We start from the raw sequence: 14,370 nt of genomic DNA, 5'->3' as shown, positions 1-14,370 counted from the left end.
AATAATGGATTTTTTTTTTTGCTAAAATGCTGGAATTTCAGGCTAAAATGCTGGAATTTTGGGCTGAAACCCTGGAATTTTTGGGGCTAAAACAATGAAATTTTTTTTGCTAAAATGCTGGAATTTTGGGCTGAAATCCTGGAATTTTTTTTTGCTGAAATGCTGGAATTTCGGTCCGAAAATCCTGGAATTTCGGGGCTGAAATAATGGATTTTTTTTTTGCTAAAACGCTGGAATTTTGGCTAAAATCCTGGAATTTCGGGCTAAAATAACAGAATTTCGGGCTAAATTAATGGAATTTTTTTTTTTGCTAAAATGCTGGAATTTTTGGGCTAAAATCCTGTAATTTTGGGGGCTTAAAACAATGGAACTTTTTTTGCTAAAATCCTGGAATTTTTGGGGCTAAAATCCTGGAATTTCAGGCTGAAATCCTGGAATTTTTGGGGCTAAAACAATGGAATTTTTTTTGCTAAAATGCTGGGATTTCGGGCTAAAATCCTGGAATTTTTTTGCTAAAATGCTGGAATTTTTGGCTAAAACAATGGAATTTTTTTTTTTTTGCTAAAATCCTGGAATTTTTTTGCTAAAATGCTGGAATTTTTGGGGCTGAAACAATGGAAATTTTTTTGCTAAAATGCTGGAATTTCAGGCTGAAATCCTGGAATTTTGGGGCTAAAATCCTGGAATTTTTTTTTTGCTAAAATGCTGGAATTTTGGGCTGAAATAATGGAACTTTTCTTCTGAAATTCCTGGAATTTTGGGGGCTAAAACAATGGAATTTTTTTTGCTAAAATCCTGGAATTTTTGGGGCTAAAACAATGGAATTTTTTTTTGCTGAAATGCTGGAATTTTGGGCTAAAATCAGGGATTTTTTTTTGCTAAAATCCTGGAATTTTGGGCTGAACCCTGGAATTTTTGGAGCTAAAACAATGGAATTTTTTTGCTAAAATGCTGAAATTTCAGGCTAAAATAATGGAATTTTTTTTTCTTTTTGCTAAAATGCTGGAATTTCAGGCTGAAATCCTGGAATTTTTGGGGCTAAAATCCTGGAATTTTGGGCTGAAATAATGGATTTTTTTTTTTTTTTTTTGCTAAAATGCTGGAATTTGGGGCTAAAAATCCTGGAATTTTGGGCTGAAACCCTGGGATTTTTGGGGCTAAAACAATGGAATTTTTTTTGCTAAAATGCTGGGGATTTCGGGGCTAAAATCAGGGAATTTTAGGCTAAAATAATGAATTTTTTTTTTGCTAAAACACTGGAATTTTGGGCTAAAATAATGGAATTTCGGGCTAAAATTCTGGAATTTTTGGGGCTAAAATCCTGGCATTTTTTTTTGCTCAAACCCTGGACTTCCAGGCTAAAATAATGAATTTTTTTTTGCTAAAACACCGGATTTTTTGGCTGAAACCCCGGAATTCCCGTGCAGAAACGCTGCAATCCCCCCCCCCCTCCCCTCCCCCCACCCCTCCCCACCCCCCCTCACCCCCCCTCTCCCCTCCCCCCCCCGGGGGTATCTGGGGGCAGCAAGAGGCGCAGCCGGGCTTGTTGGAGCCGTGTATTGTCGGGAAGCCAATCCAGAATAAAAACAGTGCAAATACAGGAGGAGCAGGGGGCTGGGCCCCCCGGGGGTCCCGCTGCCGCCCCGTGTGAAAGGCACAGAATTCGGGGAGGGGTCCGGGGCCCTGGGAGCCCCCGGCGCCCCCCTCCTTGCACGGGTCATGTCACACACACCAGGGCACACGACACGGACGTGACACTTCCACAACACCAGGCGGTCCTTCCCGGCTAATTCCGTTTTGTTTTTTTTTTTTTGCCGGTTTTCTGTGTTTTTTTTGTCTTTTTTTTTCTTCTTTTTTTCCGTTTTTTTTTTTCTACACAATGTACAATTTTTTTTTTTTTTTTTGTGTGGATTTTTTTCCGACTTTTTTTTTTTTTTTGCCTTTTTTTTTTTACCTTTTTTTGGCTTTTTTTTTGTTTTGTTTTTAATGTGTCAAGAAACAGCTGGAGTTTTATATACAGGGGTGAGTCCTGGTTATATCGGCAGCGAGAGCAGAAGCAAAGGGGGGCAGGGTGAGGAATTGGGGTGGGAATTGGGGATGGGAGCGGGAAATGCCTCTGGAGGAACCAAAAAACCCCCCCTCCCCCAAAACAGAACCCCCAAAAAAGCATTTTCACAAGCGGATCTACCCCTAGCTGGAAAAAAAGCAGGAGAAATCCTCCAGGTTTGGAGCTGGGATGGGGAGAGGGGGGGAAAATGGGAATAAAAAAAGGGAATTTTCTGGGATATCACAGCCCTGGAGGGGGGGGAAAGGGGGGGGCAAGCCAAAAATAATAATAATTATAATAATAATAATAATAAAAATAGGGATAAACCTATGCTGGGGGAGGGGGGACATGGATCCAAATCCCCCCCTGGAATTCCAGGATTGGGCTGGGGGAACTGCCTGGGATCCCAGGAAGGGTCTGGGGGGCATTTTTGGGATTGGGGGGAGGCAATTTCGGGGGGGTTGGAACTGCTCAGGAGCCCGGGAAGGTCTGGGGGCATTTTGGGGGTCGGGAATGTTCCCCCCACCCCCCAATCCTGGGGATCACCTTTGGGGTTTGGGTCAATTTGGGGGGTGGGAACTGCCCAGGACCCCCCCAGGAGGGGATTTGGGGTCGATTTTTGGGGGCTGGGAACTGCCAGGGACCCCCAGGAGGGGATTTGGGGTGCCCAGGACCCCCTCAGGAGGGGTTTGGGGTCATTTTGGGGGGGCTGGGAACTGCCCAGGACCCCCGGGGGGGGGATTTGGGGTGCCCTGGACCCCCCGGGAGGGGATTTGGGGTCGATTTTTGGGGGGTGGGAACTGCCCAAGACCCCCAGGAGGGGATTTGGGGTCATTTTGGGGGGTGGGAACAGCCCAGGACCCCCGGGAAGGACTTGGGGTGCCCAGGACCCCCCAGGAGGGGTTTGGGGTCATTTTGGGGGGCTGGGAACTGCCAGGACCCCCCAGGAGGGATTTGGGGTGCCCAGGACCCCCCGGGAGGGGGATTTGGGGTCGATTTTTGGGGGGTGGGAACTGCCCAAGACCCCCAGGAGGGGATTTGGGGTCAATTTTGGGGGGTGGGAACTGCCCAGGACCCCCGGGAGGGGATTTTGGGGTGCCCAGGACCCCTGGGAGGGGATTTGGGGTGCCCAAGACCCCCAGGAGGGGATTTGGGGTCAATTTTGGGGGGTGGGAACAGCCCAGGACCCCGGGAGGGGATTTGGGGTCAATTTGGGGGGTGGGAACTGCCCAGGACCCCCTGGGAGGGATTTGGGGTGCCCAGGACCCCCAGGAGGGGATCTGGGGTCAATTTGGGGGGTGGGAAGTGCCCAGGACCCCCTGGGAGGGGATTTGGGGTGCCCAGGACCCCCCAGGAGGGGATTTGGGGCCATTTTGGGGGGTGGGAACAGCCCAGGACCCCCCGGGAGGGATTTGGGGTCGATTTTTGGGGGGGGGGAACTGTCCAGGACCCCCTGGGAGGGGATTTGGGGTGCCCAGGACCCCCCAGGAGGGGATTTGGGGTCAATTTGGGGGGCTGGGAACTGCCAGGGACCCCCAGGAGGGGATCTGGGATCATTTTGGGGGGTGGGAACAGCCCAGGACCCCCAGGAGGGGATTTGGGGTGCCCAGGACCCCCTGGGAGGGGATTTGGGGTGCCCAGGACCCCCCAGGAGGGGTTTGGGGTCAATTTTTGGGGGGTGGGAACTGCCCAGGATAATTTTTTTGGGGGGGGGGGGGAACTGCCCGCAGCCCCCAGGGGCTGAGACCCCCCCGGGAGGGGAGGGGGGGATGACAGGGCTGTCCCCCCCCCCCAATTTCGTTTATAGCACCAAGAGTTCGGCCCCCCCGGGCCCCCCCACCCCTATTGCACTTGGGTTTGGGATTTTTTTTTTTTTTCCAGGTTTTCACCATTTTTATGGTGAAAATCCCTTTTTTTAGGGTTTTTTTACAATTTTTCTCTCATTGGAATTCAGCCCAGGGGCTCTGGGGGGGGGGGGGGGGACAGTGGCACTTTGAGGGGGGGGGGGGAAGAGGGAACGACCCCTCCCAAAAAAATAAAAGAAACCCTAAAATAACCAAAAATAACCCAAAAATTCAGGTTTTAGCCCCAAAAACCCCATTTGTCAAAGTGCTCCCGGGGTGAGGAAAGGGGGGGGGGGGGATTTTGGGGAGGGAATTGGAAAATTTGGGGAGGGGGGAGCAGCTGGAAATGGTCAAAGCCAACGAAAACACCCCAAAACTCCGGACAGAAACCCCCCCAAAAATCAGATTAAACCCCAACTTTCCTCTGGGGGGGTCCCCGGGGGGGGATTTTGGGGGGTCCAAACCCCTCCCCCCCACCCCCCCCCCCCGGGGGGTAAGTGCTCATTGAATTTGGGGAGGGGGCTGGAGGAGGGGGAGGGGTCTCCTTTAATTCAGGGGTGGGGACCCCCCAAGGTTTTGGGGTCGGGGTCTCCCCCAGGTTTGGGGGGATTTGGGTTTTGGGGTTGGGGTCTCCCCAGGTTTGGGGGATTTGGGTTTTGGGGTTGGGGTCTCCCCCAGGTTTGGGGGGATTTGGGCCCCCCCCCAAGGTTTTGGGGTCGGGGTCTCCCCCAGGTTTGGGGGATTTGGGTTTTGGGGTCGGGGTCTCCCCCAGATTTGGGGGGATTCAGCCCCCCCAATTGGGGGAATTGCACGAGAGGAGCAGGAAGGGCTCAGAGTCAGGGAAAAAAGGGGAATTGTGACCCAAAATTCACCAAAACCATGAAAAAATGGGGAGGGGGAGGGGGAGGGGGAAGTGCAAATCGAGATTTTTTTTTTTTTTTTCTCGGCTCATTTTCTCGCTTTGGGTTGTCCTCGACACCCCCAGGGGACACCGAGACCCCCCCGGGGACAGAGGGGACATCGAGACCCCTCCCCCCCCATCCCCCCGCCATGGGTGCCACCCCTGTCACCCCCAGGGTGGCACACGGGGACCCCCAGGGTGGCACACGGGGACCCCCAGGGTGGCACACAGGGACCCCTCTGCTGTCCCTGGGGGTGCCACCCCCGGGTGACAGAAGGGACAGGGAGGGGCGAGCGCGGCTCCGGAGCATGCAGGGGCTGGGGACACCTTGGGGACAGCTCAGGGGACAGTTGGGGACAGCTCTGGGGACAGCTCTGGGGACACTCACCCGCCCTGGCCGCGCCTTCGCTCCGCCGTGCGCTCCGGAGCCGCCGCGTCCCCTCCGTGGGGACAGGGACAGCAGAGGGGACACCCCCCAGGGGGGGGAGGGGGGGTCTGGTCACCTCGAGGGAGCCTTGGGGACACTGAGGGACCCCCGAGGGGCTCCCGGGGCGGGGCTGGCAGCGTCTGTGTCACCCTTGGGGACATCGGGGCTGGAGCCGAGGGCTCGGGGGTGGCGTCTCCGGGGGGAGGTGACAGCCCGGGAGAGGGGCCAGGGGGAGGTGACAGCCCGGGAGAGGGGCCAGGAGGAGGTGACAGCCCTGGGGTCGGGGCCAGGGGGAGGTGACAGCCCTGGGATCAGCTCCAACGGGGATTTGTCCCCCTCCCCCCATCCCGGGATCAGCTCCGGCTGCCCCCAAAATCTCCCCCCGGGGGAATGGGGGAAGGTGCCCTTGCCAAAGTCTCTGGAAAAAGGGAGAAAAAAGCTTTAACCATCCATGGAGCGAAGGGAGGGGGGCAAAAATAAGGAAAAAAGGGGCAAAAAACAACCCACAACACAAGGAGGAAGCGGCGGCGTTACAAAACGAGCGGCGGGGCCGGGGCTGCAGCGACTCCCGGCCGGGAAAACCGGAGGAATTTCGGGCTGGGACCGGGGGCAGGTCGCCGTTTGAAATGTTTGTTTTGTCTGTTTTGTCTTGTTTTGTTTTTCCCCACGTTGTTTTTTTGTTGTTGTTGTTGTTGTTGGTTTTTTTTCTCTCTGTTTGTTTCTCTTGGGTTCTCGCGGTCTGTTCTCCCCCGGGAGCGGCTCGGCCCGGCTCGGCCCGGCTCGGCCCGGCTCGGGAGGAGGGCGGGGGCAGCCCGGGGCTATTTCTGCCCGCTGATGGACTGCGATATGGAGCGCGGCGGGATCATATCCAGCAGGTACTCCCGCTGCCGGTCCGCCAGGCTCGACGCTTTGTGGCCCCCGATGCCGGCGTTCAGGTAGGCGATGTTCACCCCTGGGGACGGCACGGAGCCTCGGCACCGGCACCGGGATCCTGGGATCCCTCACAGCCGATCCCAGGGATCCCAGAGATCCCAGGGATCCCACAGAGCCCACGGAGCCTCGGCACGGGCACCGGGATCCAGGGATCCCTCACAGCCGATCCCAGGGATCCCTCAGAGCCCACGGAGCCTCGGCACCGGCACCGGGACCCAGGGATCCCTCACAGCCCATCCCAGAGATCCCAGAGATCCCAGGGATCCCTCAGAGCCCACGGAGCCTCGGCACGGGCACCGGGATCCAGGGATCCCTCACAGCCCATCCCAGAGATCCCAGGGATCCCTCAGAGCCCACGGAGCCTCGGCACGGGCACCGGGATCCTGGGATCCCTCACAGCCCATCCCAGGGACCCTGGGATCCCTCACAGCCCATCCCAGAGATCCCAGGGATCCCAGGGATCCCTCAGAGCCCACGGAGCCTCGGCACGGGCACCGGGATCCTGGGATCCCTCACAGCCCATCCCAGGGATCCCAGAGATCCCTCAGAGCCCACGGAGCCTCGGCACGGGCACCGGGATCCAGGGATCCCACACAGCCCATCCCAGAGATCCCAGGGATCCCTCACAGCCCATCCCAGAGATCCCAGGGATCCCAGAGATCCCACGGAGCCCACGGAGCCTCGGCACGGGCACCGGGATCCAGGGATCCCTCACAGCCCATCCCAGAGATCCCTCAGAGCCCACGGAGCCTCGGTACCGGGACCCAGGGATCCCTCACATCCCATCCCAGGGATCCCAGGGATCCCTCACAGCCCATCCCAGAGATCCCAGAGATCCCTCAGAGCCCACGGAGCCTCGGCACCGGGACCCAGGGATCCCTCACAGCCCATCCCAGGGATCCCAGGGATCCCAGAGATCCCTCAGAGCCCACGGAGCCTCGGCACCGGCACCGGGATCCAGGGATCCCACACAGCCCATCCCAGAGATCCCAGGGATCCCACGGAGCCTCGGCACCGGCACCGGGACCCAGGGATCCCTCACAGCCCATCCCAGAGATCCCAGGGATCCCACGGAGCCTCGGCACCGGCACCGGGACCCAGGGATCCCACACAGCCCATCCCAGAGATCCCAGGGATCCCACGGAGCCTCGGCACCGGCACCGGGATCCAGGGATCCCTCACAGCCGATCCCAGGGATCCCTCAGAGCCCACGGAGCCTCGGCACCGGCACCGGGACCCAGGGATCCCTCACAGCCCATCCCAGAGATCCCAGGGATCCCAGGGATCCCTCAGAGCCCACGGAGCCTCGGCACCGGGACCCAGGGATCCCACACAGCCCATCCCAGAGATCCCAGGGATCCCAGGGATCCCACGGAGCCTCGGCACCGGGATCCGGGGATCCCACACAGCCCATCCCAGAGATCCCAGAGATCCCAGGGATCCCACGGAGCCTCGGCACCGGCACCGGGGACCCTGGGATCCCTCACAGCCCATCCCAGGGATCCCAGGGATCCCACGGAGCCTCGGCACCGGCACCGGGACCCTGGGATCCCTCACAGCCCATCCCAGAGATCCCAGGGATCCCACGGAGCCTCGGCACCGGCACCGGGACCCAGCGATCCCACACAGCCCATCCCAGAGATCCCAGGGATCCCACGGAGCCTCGGCACCGGCACCGGGATCCAGCGATCCCACACAGCCCATCCCAGAGATCCCAGAGATCCCAGAGATCCCACGGAGCCCACGGAGCCTCGGCACCAGCACCGGGACCCAGGGATCCCACACAGCCCATCCCAGGGATCCCAGGGATCCCTCAGAGCCCACAGACTGCACAGAGCCTAGGCACCGGTACCAGGGACCCCAAACATCCCAAATATCCCAGGGATCCCACGGATCCCACGGATCCCACAGCCACCCCGGGACCCCCAGGAGGCAGGAAGGGCCAGGACAGAGCTGGCACAGGGTAGGAATTCCCAAATTCTGCCCCAAAACCCAGTGGGCGCAGCCCACCCTGCTGATCCCAGCCCACCCACCCCATTCCCAGCCCACCCTGCTGACCCCAGCCCCATTCCCAGCCCACCCACCCCATTCCCAGCCCACCCTGCTCACCCCAGCCCCATTCCCAGCTCACCCCAGCCCCATTCCCAGCCCACCCTGCTGACCCCAGCCCCGTTCCCAGCCCACCCCTCCATTCCCAGCCCACCCTGCTGACCCCAGCCCCGTTCCCAGCCCACCCCAGCCCCATTCCCAGCCCACCCCTCCATTCCCAGCCCACCCTGCTGATCCCAGCCCCATTCCCAGCCCACCCTGCTGATCCCAGCCCCGTTCCCAGCCCACCCTGCTGATCCCAGCCCCGTTCCCAGCCCACCCAGCCCCGTTCCCAGCCCACCCACCCCATTCCCAGCCCACCCACCCCATTCCCAGCCCACCCTGCTGACCCCAGCCCCGTTCCCAGCCCACCCACCCCGTTCCCGCCGTACCTGGCATTCCCAGGAGCCCCCCGGCCACGGAGAGCTGCGGGGCCTGGGCGAAGTTGGAGAGCATGGAGCGGGCGGAGGTGGGAATGCCGCGCTGGAGGCTGCTCTGGGGCTGCGGGGCCTGGCGCCCACGGACACACGGACACACGGACACAGGGACACAGGGACACAGGGACACAGGGACACACGGGCACAGGGACACAGGGACACAGGGACACACGGACACAGGGACACAGGGACACAGGGACACAGGGACACAGGGACACAGGGACAGAGGGACACAGGGACACACGGACACAGGGACACAGGGACACAGGGACACACGGACACAGGGACACAGGGACACACGGACACAGGGACACACGGGCACAGGGACACAGGGACACAGGGACACACGGACACAGGGACACAGGGACACACGGACACAGGGACACAGGGACACACGGACACAGGGACACACGGACACAGGGACACACGGACACAGGGACACACGGGCACAGGGACACAGGGACACAGGGACACAGGGACACAGGGACACAGGGACACATGGGCACAGGGACACAGGGACACAGGGACACAGGGACACAGGGACACAGGGACACACGGACACACAGACAGGCGTTGGGATTGTGGGGAACGGGGAGAACAGGCGGCCAGTCCACCCCATCCCGATGGGCACATCCTGGCCCCTCCCAATGACCACATCCCACTCATCCCATCCCATCTCATCCCATCCCATCCCATCCCATCCCACCCCCATCCCCACAATCCCATCCCACATCCCACAATCCCATCCCATCCCATCCCCACGATCCCATCCCATCCCATCCCATCCCATCCCATCCCATCCCATCCCATCCCATCCCATCCCATCCCATCCCATCCCATCCCATCCCATCCCATCCCATCCCCACAATCCCATCCCATCCCATCCCCACGATCCCATCCCATCCACTGCCATTCTGTCCTACCCCATCCCATTATCCCATGATCCCATGGTCCTATCCCATGATCCCACTGCCCCATTATCCCACGATCCCACGGTCCCATCCCATTATGCCATGATACCATCCCATCATCCCATTATCGAATGATCCCATCCTATTATCCCATGATCCCATTATCCCATGATCCCATTATCCCATGATCCCATCCCATGATCCCATCCCATTATCCCATGATCCCATCCCATGATCCCATCCTATTATCCTACGATCCCATTATCCCATGATCCCATCCCATTATCCCATGATCCCATCCCATGATCTCATCTTGTGATCCCATGGTCCCACCCCATTATCCCACGACCCCATTACCCCATTATCCCCCGATCCCATTATCCCAGGATCCCATCCCATTACCCCATGATCCCATCCCATGATTTCATGATCCCATCCCATTATCCCATGGTCCCATCCCATTATCCCAGGATCCCATCCCATTACCCCATGATCCCATCCCATGATTTCATGATCCCATCCCATTATCCCATGGTCCCATCCCATTATCCCATGGTCCCATCCCATTATCCCACGATCCCATCCCATTACCCCATGATCCCCTCCCATGATCCCATCCCATGATCACATGATCCCACCCCATTACCCCAGGATCCCATCCCATTATCCCATGATCCCATCCCATGATCTCATGATCCCATCCCATTACTCCATGGTCCCATCCCATGATCTCATCTCATGATCCCATGGTCCCACCCCATTATCCCACAACCCCATTACCCCATTATCCCCCGATCCCATTACCCCATGGTCCCATCCCATTACCCTATGATCCCATCCCATGATCCCATCCCATTATCCCATGATCCCATCCCATTATCCCATGGTCCCATCACATGATCCCATCCCATGATCCCATCCCATTATCCCATGATCCCATCCCATGATCTCATGATCCCATCCCATTACCCCATGGTCCCATCCCATTACCCCATGGTCCCATCACATGATCCCACCCCACTGCCCCATGATCCCACCCCATTACCCCATGATCTCATCCCATGATCTCATGATCCCATCCCATTACTCCATGATCCCATCCCATGATCCCACCCCATGATCCCATGGTCCCACCCCATTACCCCCCGACCCCATGATCCCCAGATCCCACGATCCCCAGATCCCAGGATCCCCCGGTTGCCGGTCCCACCTGCCGGAGCGTGTGGTGCCGCAGGATCCCGTCCTGTTTGCCCACGCTGGGCACGGCGGGCGCGGCCGTGGGGGACAGGGCAGCCTGCTGCTGCAGCCGCTGCTCGATCTCCTGCGCCGGGGGGACAGCGCTCAGCCGTGGCCCCGGGAACGGCGCCGGGAACGGCACCGGGAATGGCACCGGGAATGGCAACGGGAATGGCACCGGGAATGGCATCCATGGGAATGGCAACGGGAACGGCATCGGGAATGGCATCCATGGGAATGGCAATGGGAACGGCGCCGGGAACGGCACCGGGAACGGCACTGGGAACGGCACCGGGAATGGCATCCATGGGAATGGCAATGGGAACGGCACCGGGAAGGGCACCAGGAATGGCACTGGGAATGGGAACGGGAACGGCACCGGGAAGGGCACCGGGAATGGCAACGGGAAGGGCAATGGGAACGGCACCGGGAAGGGCACCAGGAACGGCACTGGGAACGGCATCCATGGGAATGGCAATGGGAACGGCACCGGGAATGGCAACGGGAATGGCAACAGGAATGGAACCGGGAATGGCACTGGGAACGGCACCGGGAAGGGCACCAGGAACGGCACTGGGAACGGCATCCATGGGAATGGCAATGGGAACGGCACCGGGAAGGGCACCGGGAATGGCATCCATGGGAATGGCAATGGGAAGGGCACCGGGAACGGCGCCGGGAAGGGCACCGGGAACGGCATCCATGGGAATGGCAATGGGAACAGCACCGGGAAGGGCAACGGGAACGGCACCGGGAATGGCACCGGGAAGGGCAACGGGAACGGCAATGGGAACGGCACCGGGAATGGCATCCATGGGAATGGCAATGGGAACGGCACCGGGAACGGCAATGGGAACGGCACCGGGAACGGCACCGGGAACGGCACCGGGAAGGGCAACGGGAACGGCACCGGGAAGGGCACCGGGAAGGGCACCGGGAAGGGCAACGGGAATGGCAACGGGAATGGCACCGGGAATGGCACCGGGAATGGCACCGGGAAGGGCACCGGGAAGGGCACCGGGTAGGGCATCGGGAATGGCACCGGGAAGGGCACCGGGAATGGCACCGGGAAGGGCACCGGGAATGGCAACGGGAATGGCAACGGGAAAGGCATCCATGGGAACGGGAATGGCACCGGGAACGGCACCGGGAACGGCACCGGGAACGGCACCGGGAAGGGCAATGGGAATGGCAACGGGAATGGCACCGGGAACGGCAACGGCAACAGGAACGGCATCCATGGGAACGGCACCGGGAATGGCACCGGGAAGGGCACCGGGAAGGGCACCGGGAAGGGCAATGGGAATGGCACCGGGAACGGCACCGGGAATGGCATCCATGGGAACGGGAATAGCACCGGGAACGGCATCCATGGGAACGGGAATGGCACCAGGAATGGCACCGGGAATGGCACCGGGAACGGCATCCATGGGAACGGGAATGGCACCGGGAATGGCACCGGGAATGGCACCGGGAACGGCACCCATGGTACCCATGGGAAGGACATAAATGGGAATGGAACCCATGGTACCCATGGGAATGGCACCCATGGGAATGGCATCCATGGGAATGGCACCCAGGGAATGACACCCTGGGAATGGCACCCAGGAATGGCACCCAGGAATGGCACCCATGGGAATGGCATCCATGGGAATGACACCCTGGGAATGGCACCCAGGAATGGCATCCATGGGAATGGCACCGTGGGAATGGCACCGTGGGAATGGCACCCATGGGAATGGCACCGTGGGAATGGCACCGTGGGAATGCCATTCACGGGAATGCCATTCCCCACTCATCTCCTGGGGAATGCCACCCCATTCAAATCCCATGGGAATGCCACCCTGCTCAATTCCTCAGGAATGCCAACCTGGCTGGGACGGGATGAGTGGGATGGGATCAATGGGGTGGGATCAATGGGATCAGTGGGATCAATGGGATGGAATCAATGGGATCAGTGGGATGGGGATAATGGGATGGGATCAATAGGATGGAATCAATGGGATGGGAACAATAGGATGGGATCAATGGGATCAGTGGGATGGGGATAATGGAATGGGATGGGATCAATGGGATGGGATCAATGGGATCAGTGGGATGGAATCAAAGGGATCAGTGGGATGGGGATAATGGAATGGGATGGGATCAATGGGATGGGATCAATGGGATCAGTGGGATGGGATCAATGGGATCAGTGGGATGGGGATAACGGAATGGGATGGGATCAATGGGATGGAATCAATGGGATCAATAGGATCAATGGGATGGGATCAATGGGATCAGTGGGATCAATGGGATGGAATCAATGGGATCAATGGGATGGGGATAACGGAATGGGATGGGATCAATGGGATGGAATCAATGGGATCAATGGGATGGGAACAATGGGATGGGATCAATGGGATCAATGGGATCAATGGGATGGGATCAATGGGATCAGTGGGATGGGACCAATGGGATCAGTGGGATGGGGTTAACGGAATGGGATGGGACAGGTTGTTTTGGGGTGTTTTGGGGTGTTTTGGGGTGCGACAAACCCTGCGAAGGGGCGCTCCCCCGACCCCCACCTGCTCCTGCTGCAGGGCCTTGACGAAGGCGTTCTTGAGGCGATTCGTGTGCTCGGCCTTGAGCGCCTTCTTCTGGTTGGAGGTCTGGCACTGCTCGCACAGGATGCGCCCGCCCTTCTCCTGCTTCCAGTGCGGCGTGAAGTCCGTGCGGCACTGCGCGCACACGAAGGGCTCCACGCGCGGCACCGCCGGGGCGCTCTTCCCTGCAACGCACCCCGCCTCAGCACCCAGCAGGACACGGCTGGAAGGCTGAGAATCCGGACTGAAACCGCAAAAAACTGGGCGGGAATAGTCAAAGGTTTGGCTGAAATATTGTGAATCGGATGAAATCCTGAGAATTGGCCAAAAATCCTGAGAATCGGCCAAAAATCCTGAGAATTGGCCAAAAATCCTGAGAATCGGCCAAAAATCCTGCACCCAGACAGGACACAATGTTTCGGGCTGAAAGACTGAAAATCCAGACTGAAATCACAAAAAACTGGGAGGAAATATTAAAAATTTTGGCTGAAATACTGCGAATCGCCCGAAATCCTGAGAATCGGCCAAAAATCCTGAGCATCGGCCAAAAATCCTGCAAATTGGCCAAAATGCTGCACCCAGACAGGACACAACGTTTCGGGCTGAAAGACTGAAAATCCTGACTGAAATTGTAAAAAATTGGGTGGGAATAGTGAAAATTTTGGCTGAAATACTGTGAATCTGATGAAATCCTGAGAATCGGCCAAAAATCCTGAGAATTGGCCAAAAATCCTGCACCCAGACAGGACACAACGTTTCGGGCTGAAAGACTGAAAATCCAGACTGGAATCACAAAAAACTGGGAGGAAATATTAAAAATTTTGGCTGAAATCCTGCGAATCGCCCGAAATCCTGAGAATCGGCCAAAAATCCTGAGAATTGGCCAAAAATCCTGCACCCAGACAGGACACAATGTTTTGGGCTGAAAGACTGAAAATCCAGACTGAAATCACAAAAAACT

The 14,370-nt window shown here is 58.2% G+C and overlaps 1 protein-coding gene across 3 annotated transcripts in view; it reads right to left on the bottom strand.

The window, feature by feature from the left end:
• Positions 1-5,835: 5,835 nt before the first annotated feature.
• GATAD2B (GATA zinc finger domain containing 2B) overlaps positions 5,836-14,370 on the bottom strand; it is a 29,898-nt gene continuing 21,363 nt past the window's right edge. For all 3 annotated transcript variants that reach the window (XM_059870947.1, XM_059870948.1, XM_059870946.1), the window contains exons 8-11: positions 13,392-13,594; positions 10,799-10,909; positions 8,633-8,750; positions 5,836-6,171 (exon numbers count right to left, since the gene is read on the bottom strand). In XM_059870947.1, the coding sequence (XP_059726930.1) occupies positions 6,038-6,171; positions 8,633-8,750; positions 10,799-10,909; positions 13,392-13,594 (566 nt within the window). In that variant the 3' untranslated portion in view covers positions 5,836-6,037. The remainder of the gene's footprint in view (positions 6,172-8,632; positions 8,751-10,798; positions 10,910-13,391; positions 13,595-14,370) is intronic.

Source organism: Haemorhous mexicanus, chromosome 31 (assembly GCF_027477595.1).
Source record: "Haemorhous mexicanus isolate bHaeMex1 chromosome 31, bHaeMex1.pri, whole genome shotgun sequence".
Taxonomy (NCBI): Eukaryota; Metazoa; Chordata; class Aves; order Passeriformes; family Fringillidae; genus Haemorhous; species Haemorhous mexicanus.
This window is presented reverse-complemented; position numbering and strand designations above follow the sequence as displayed.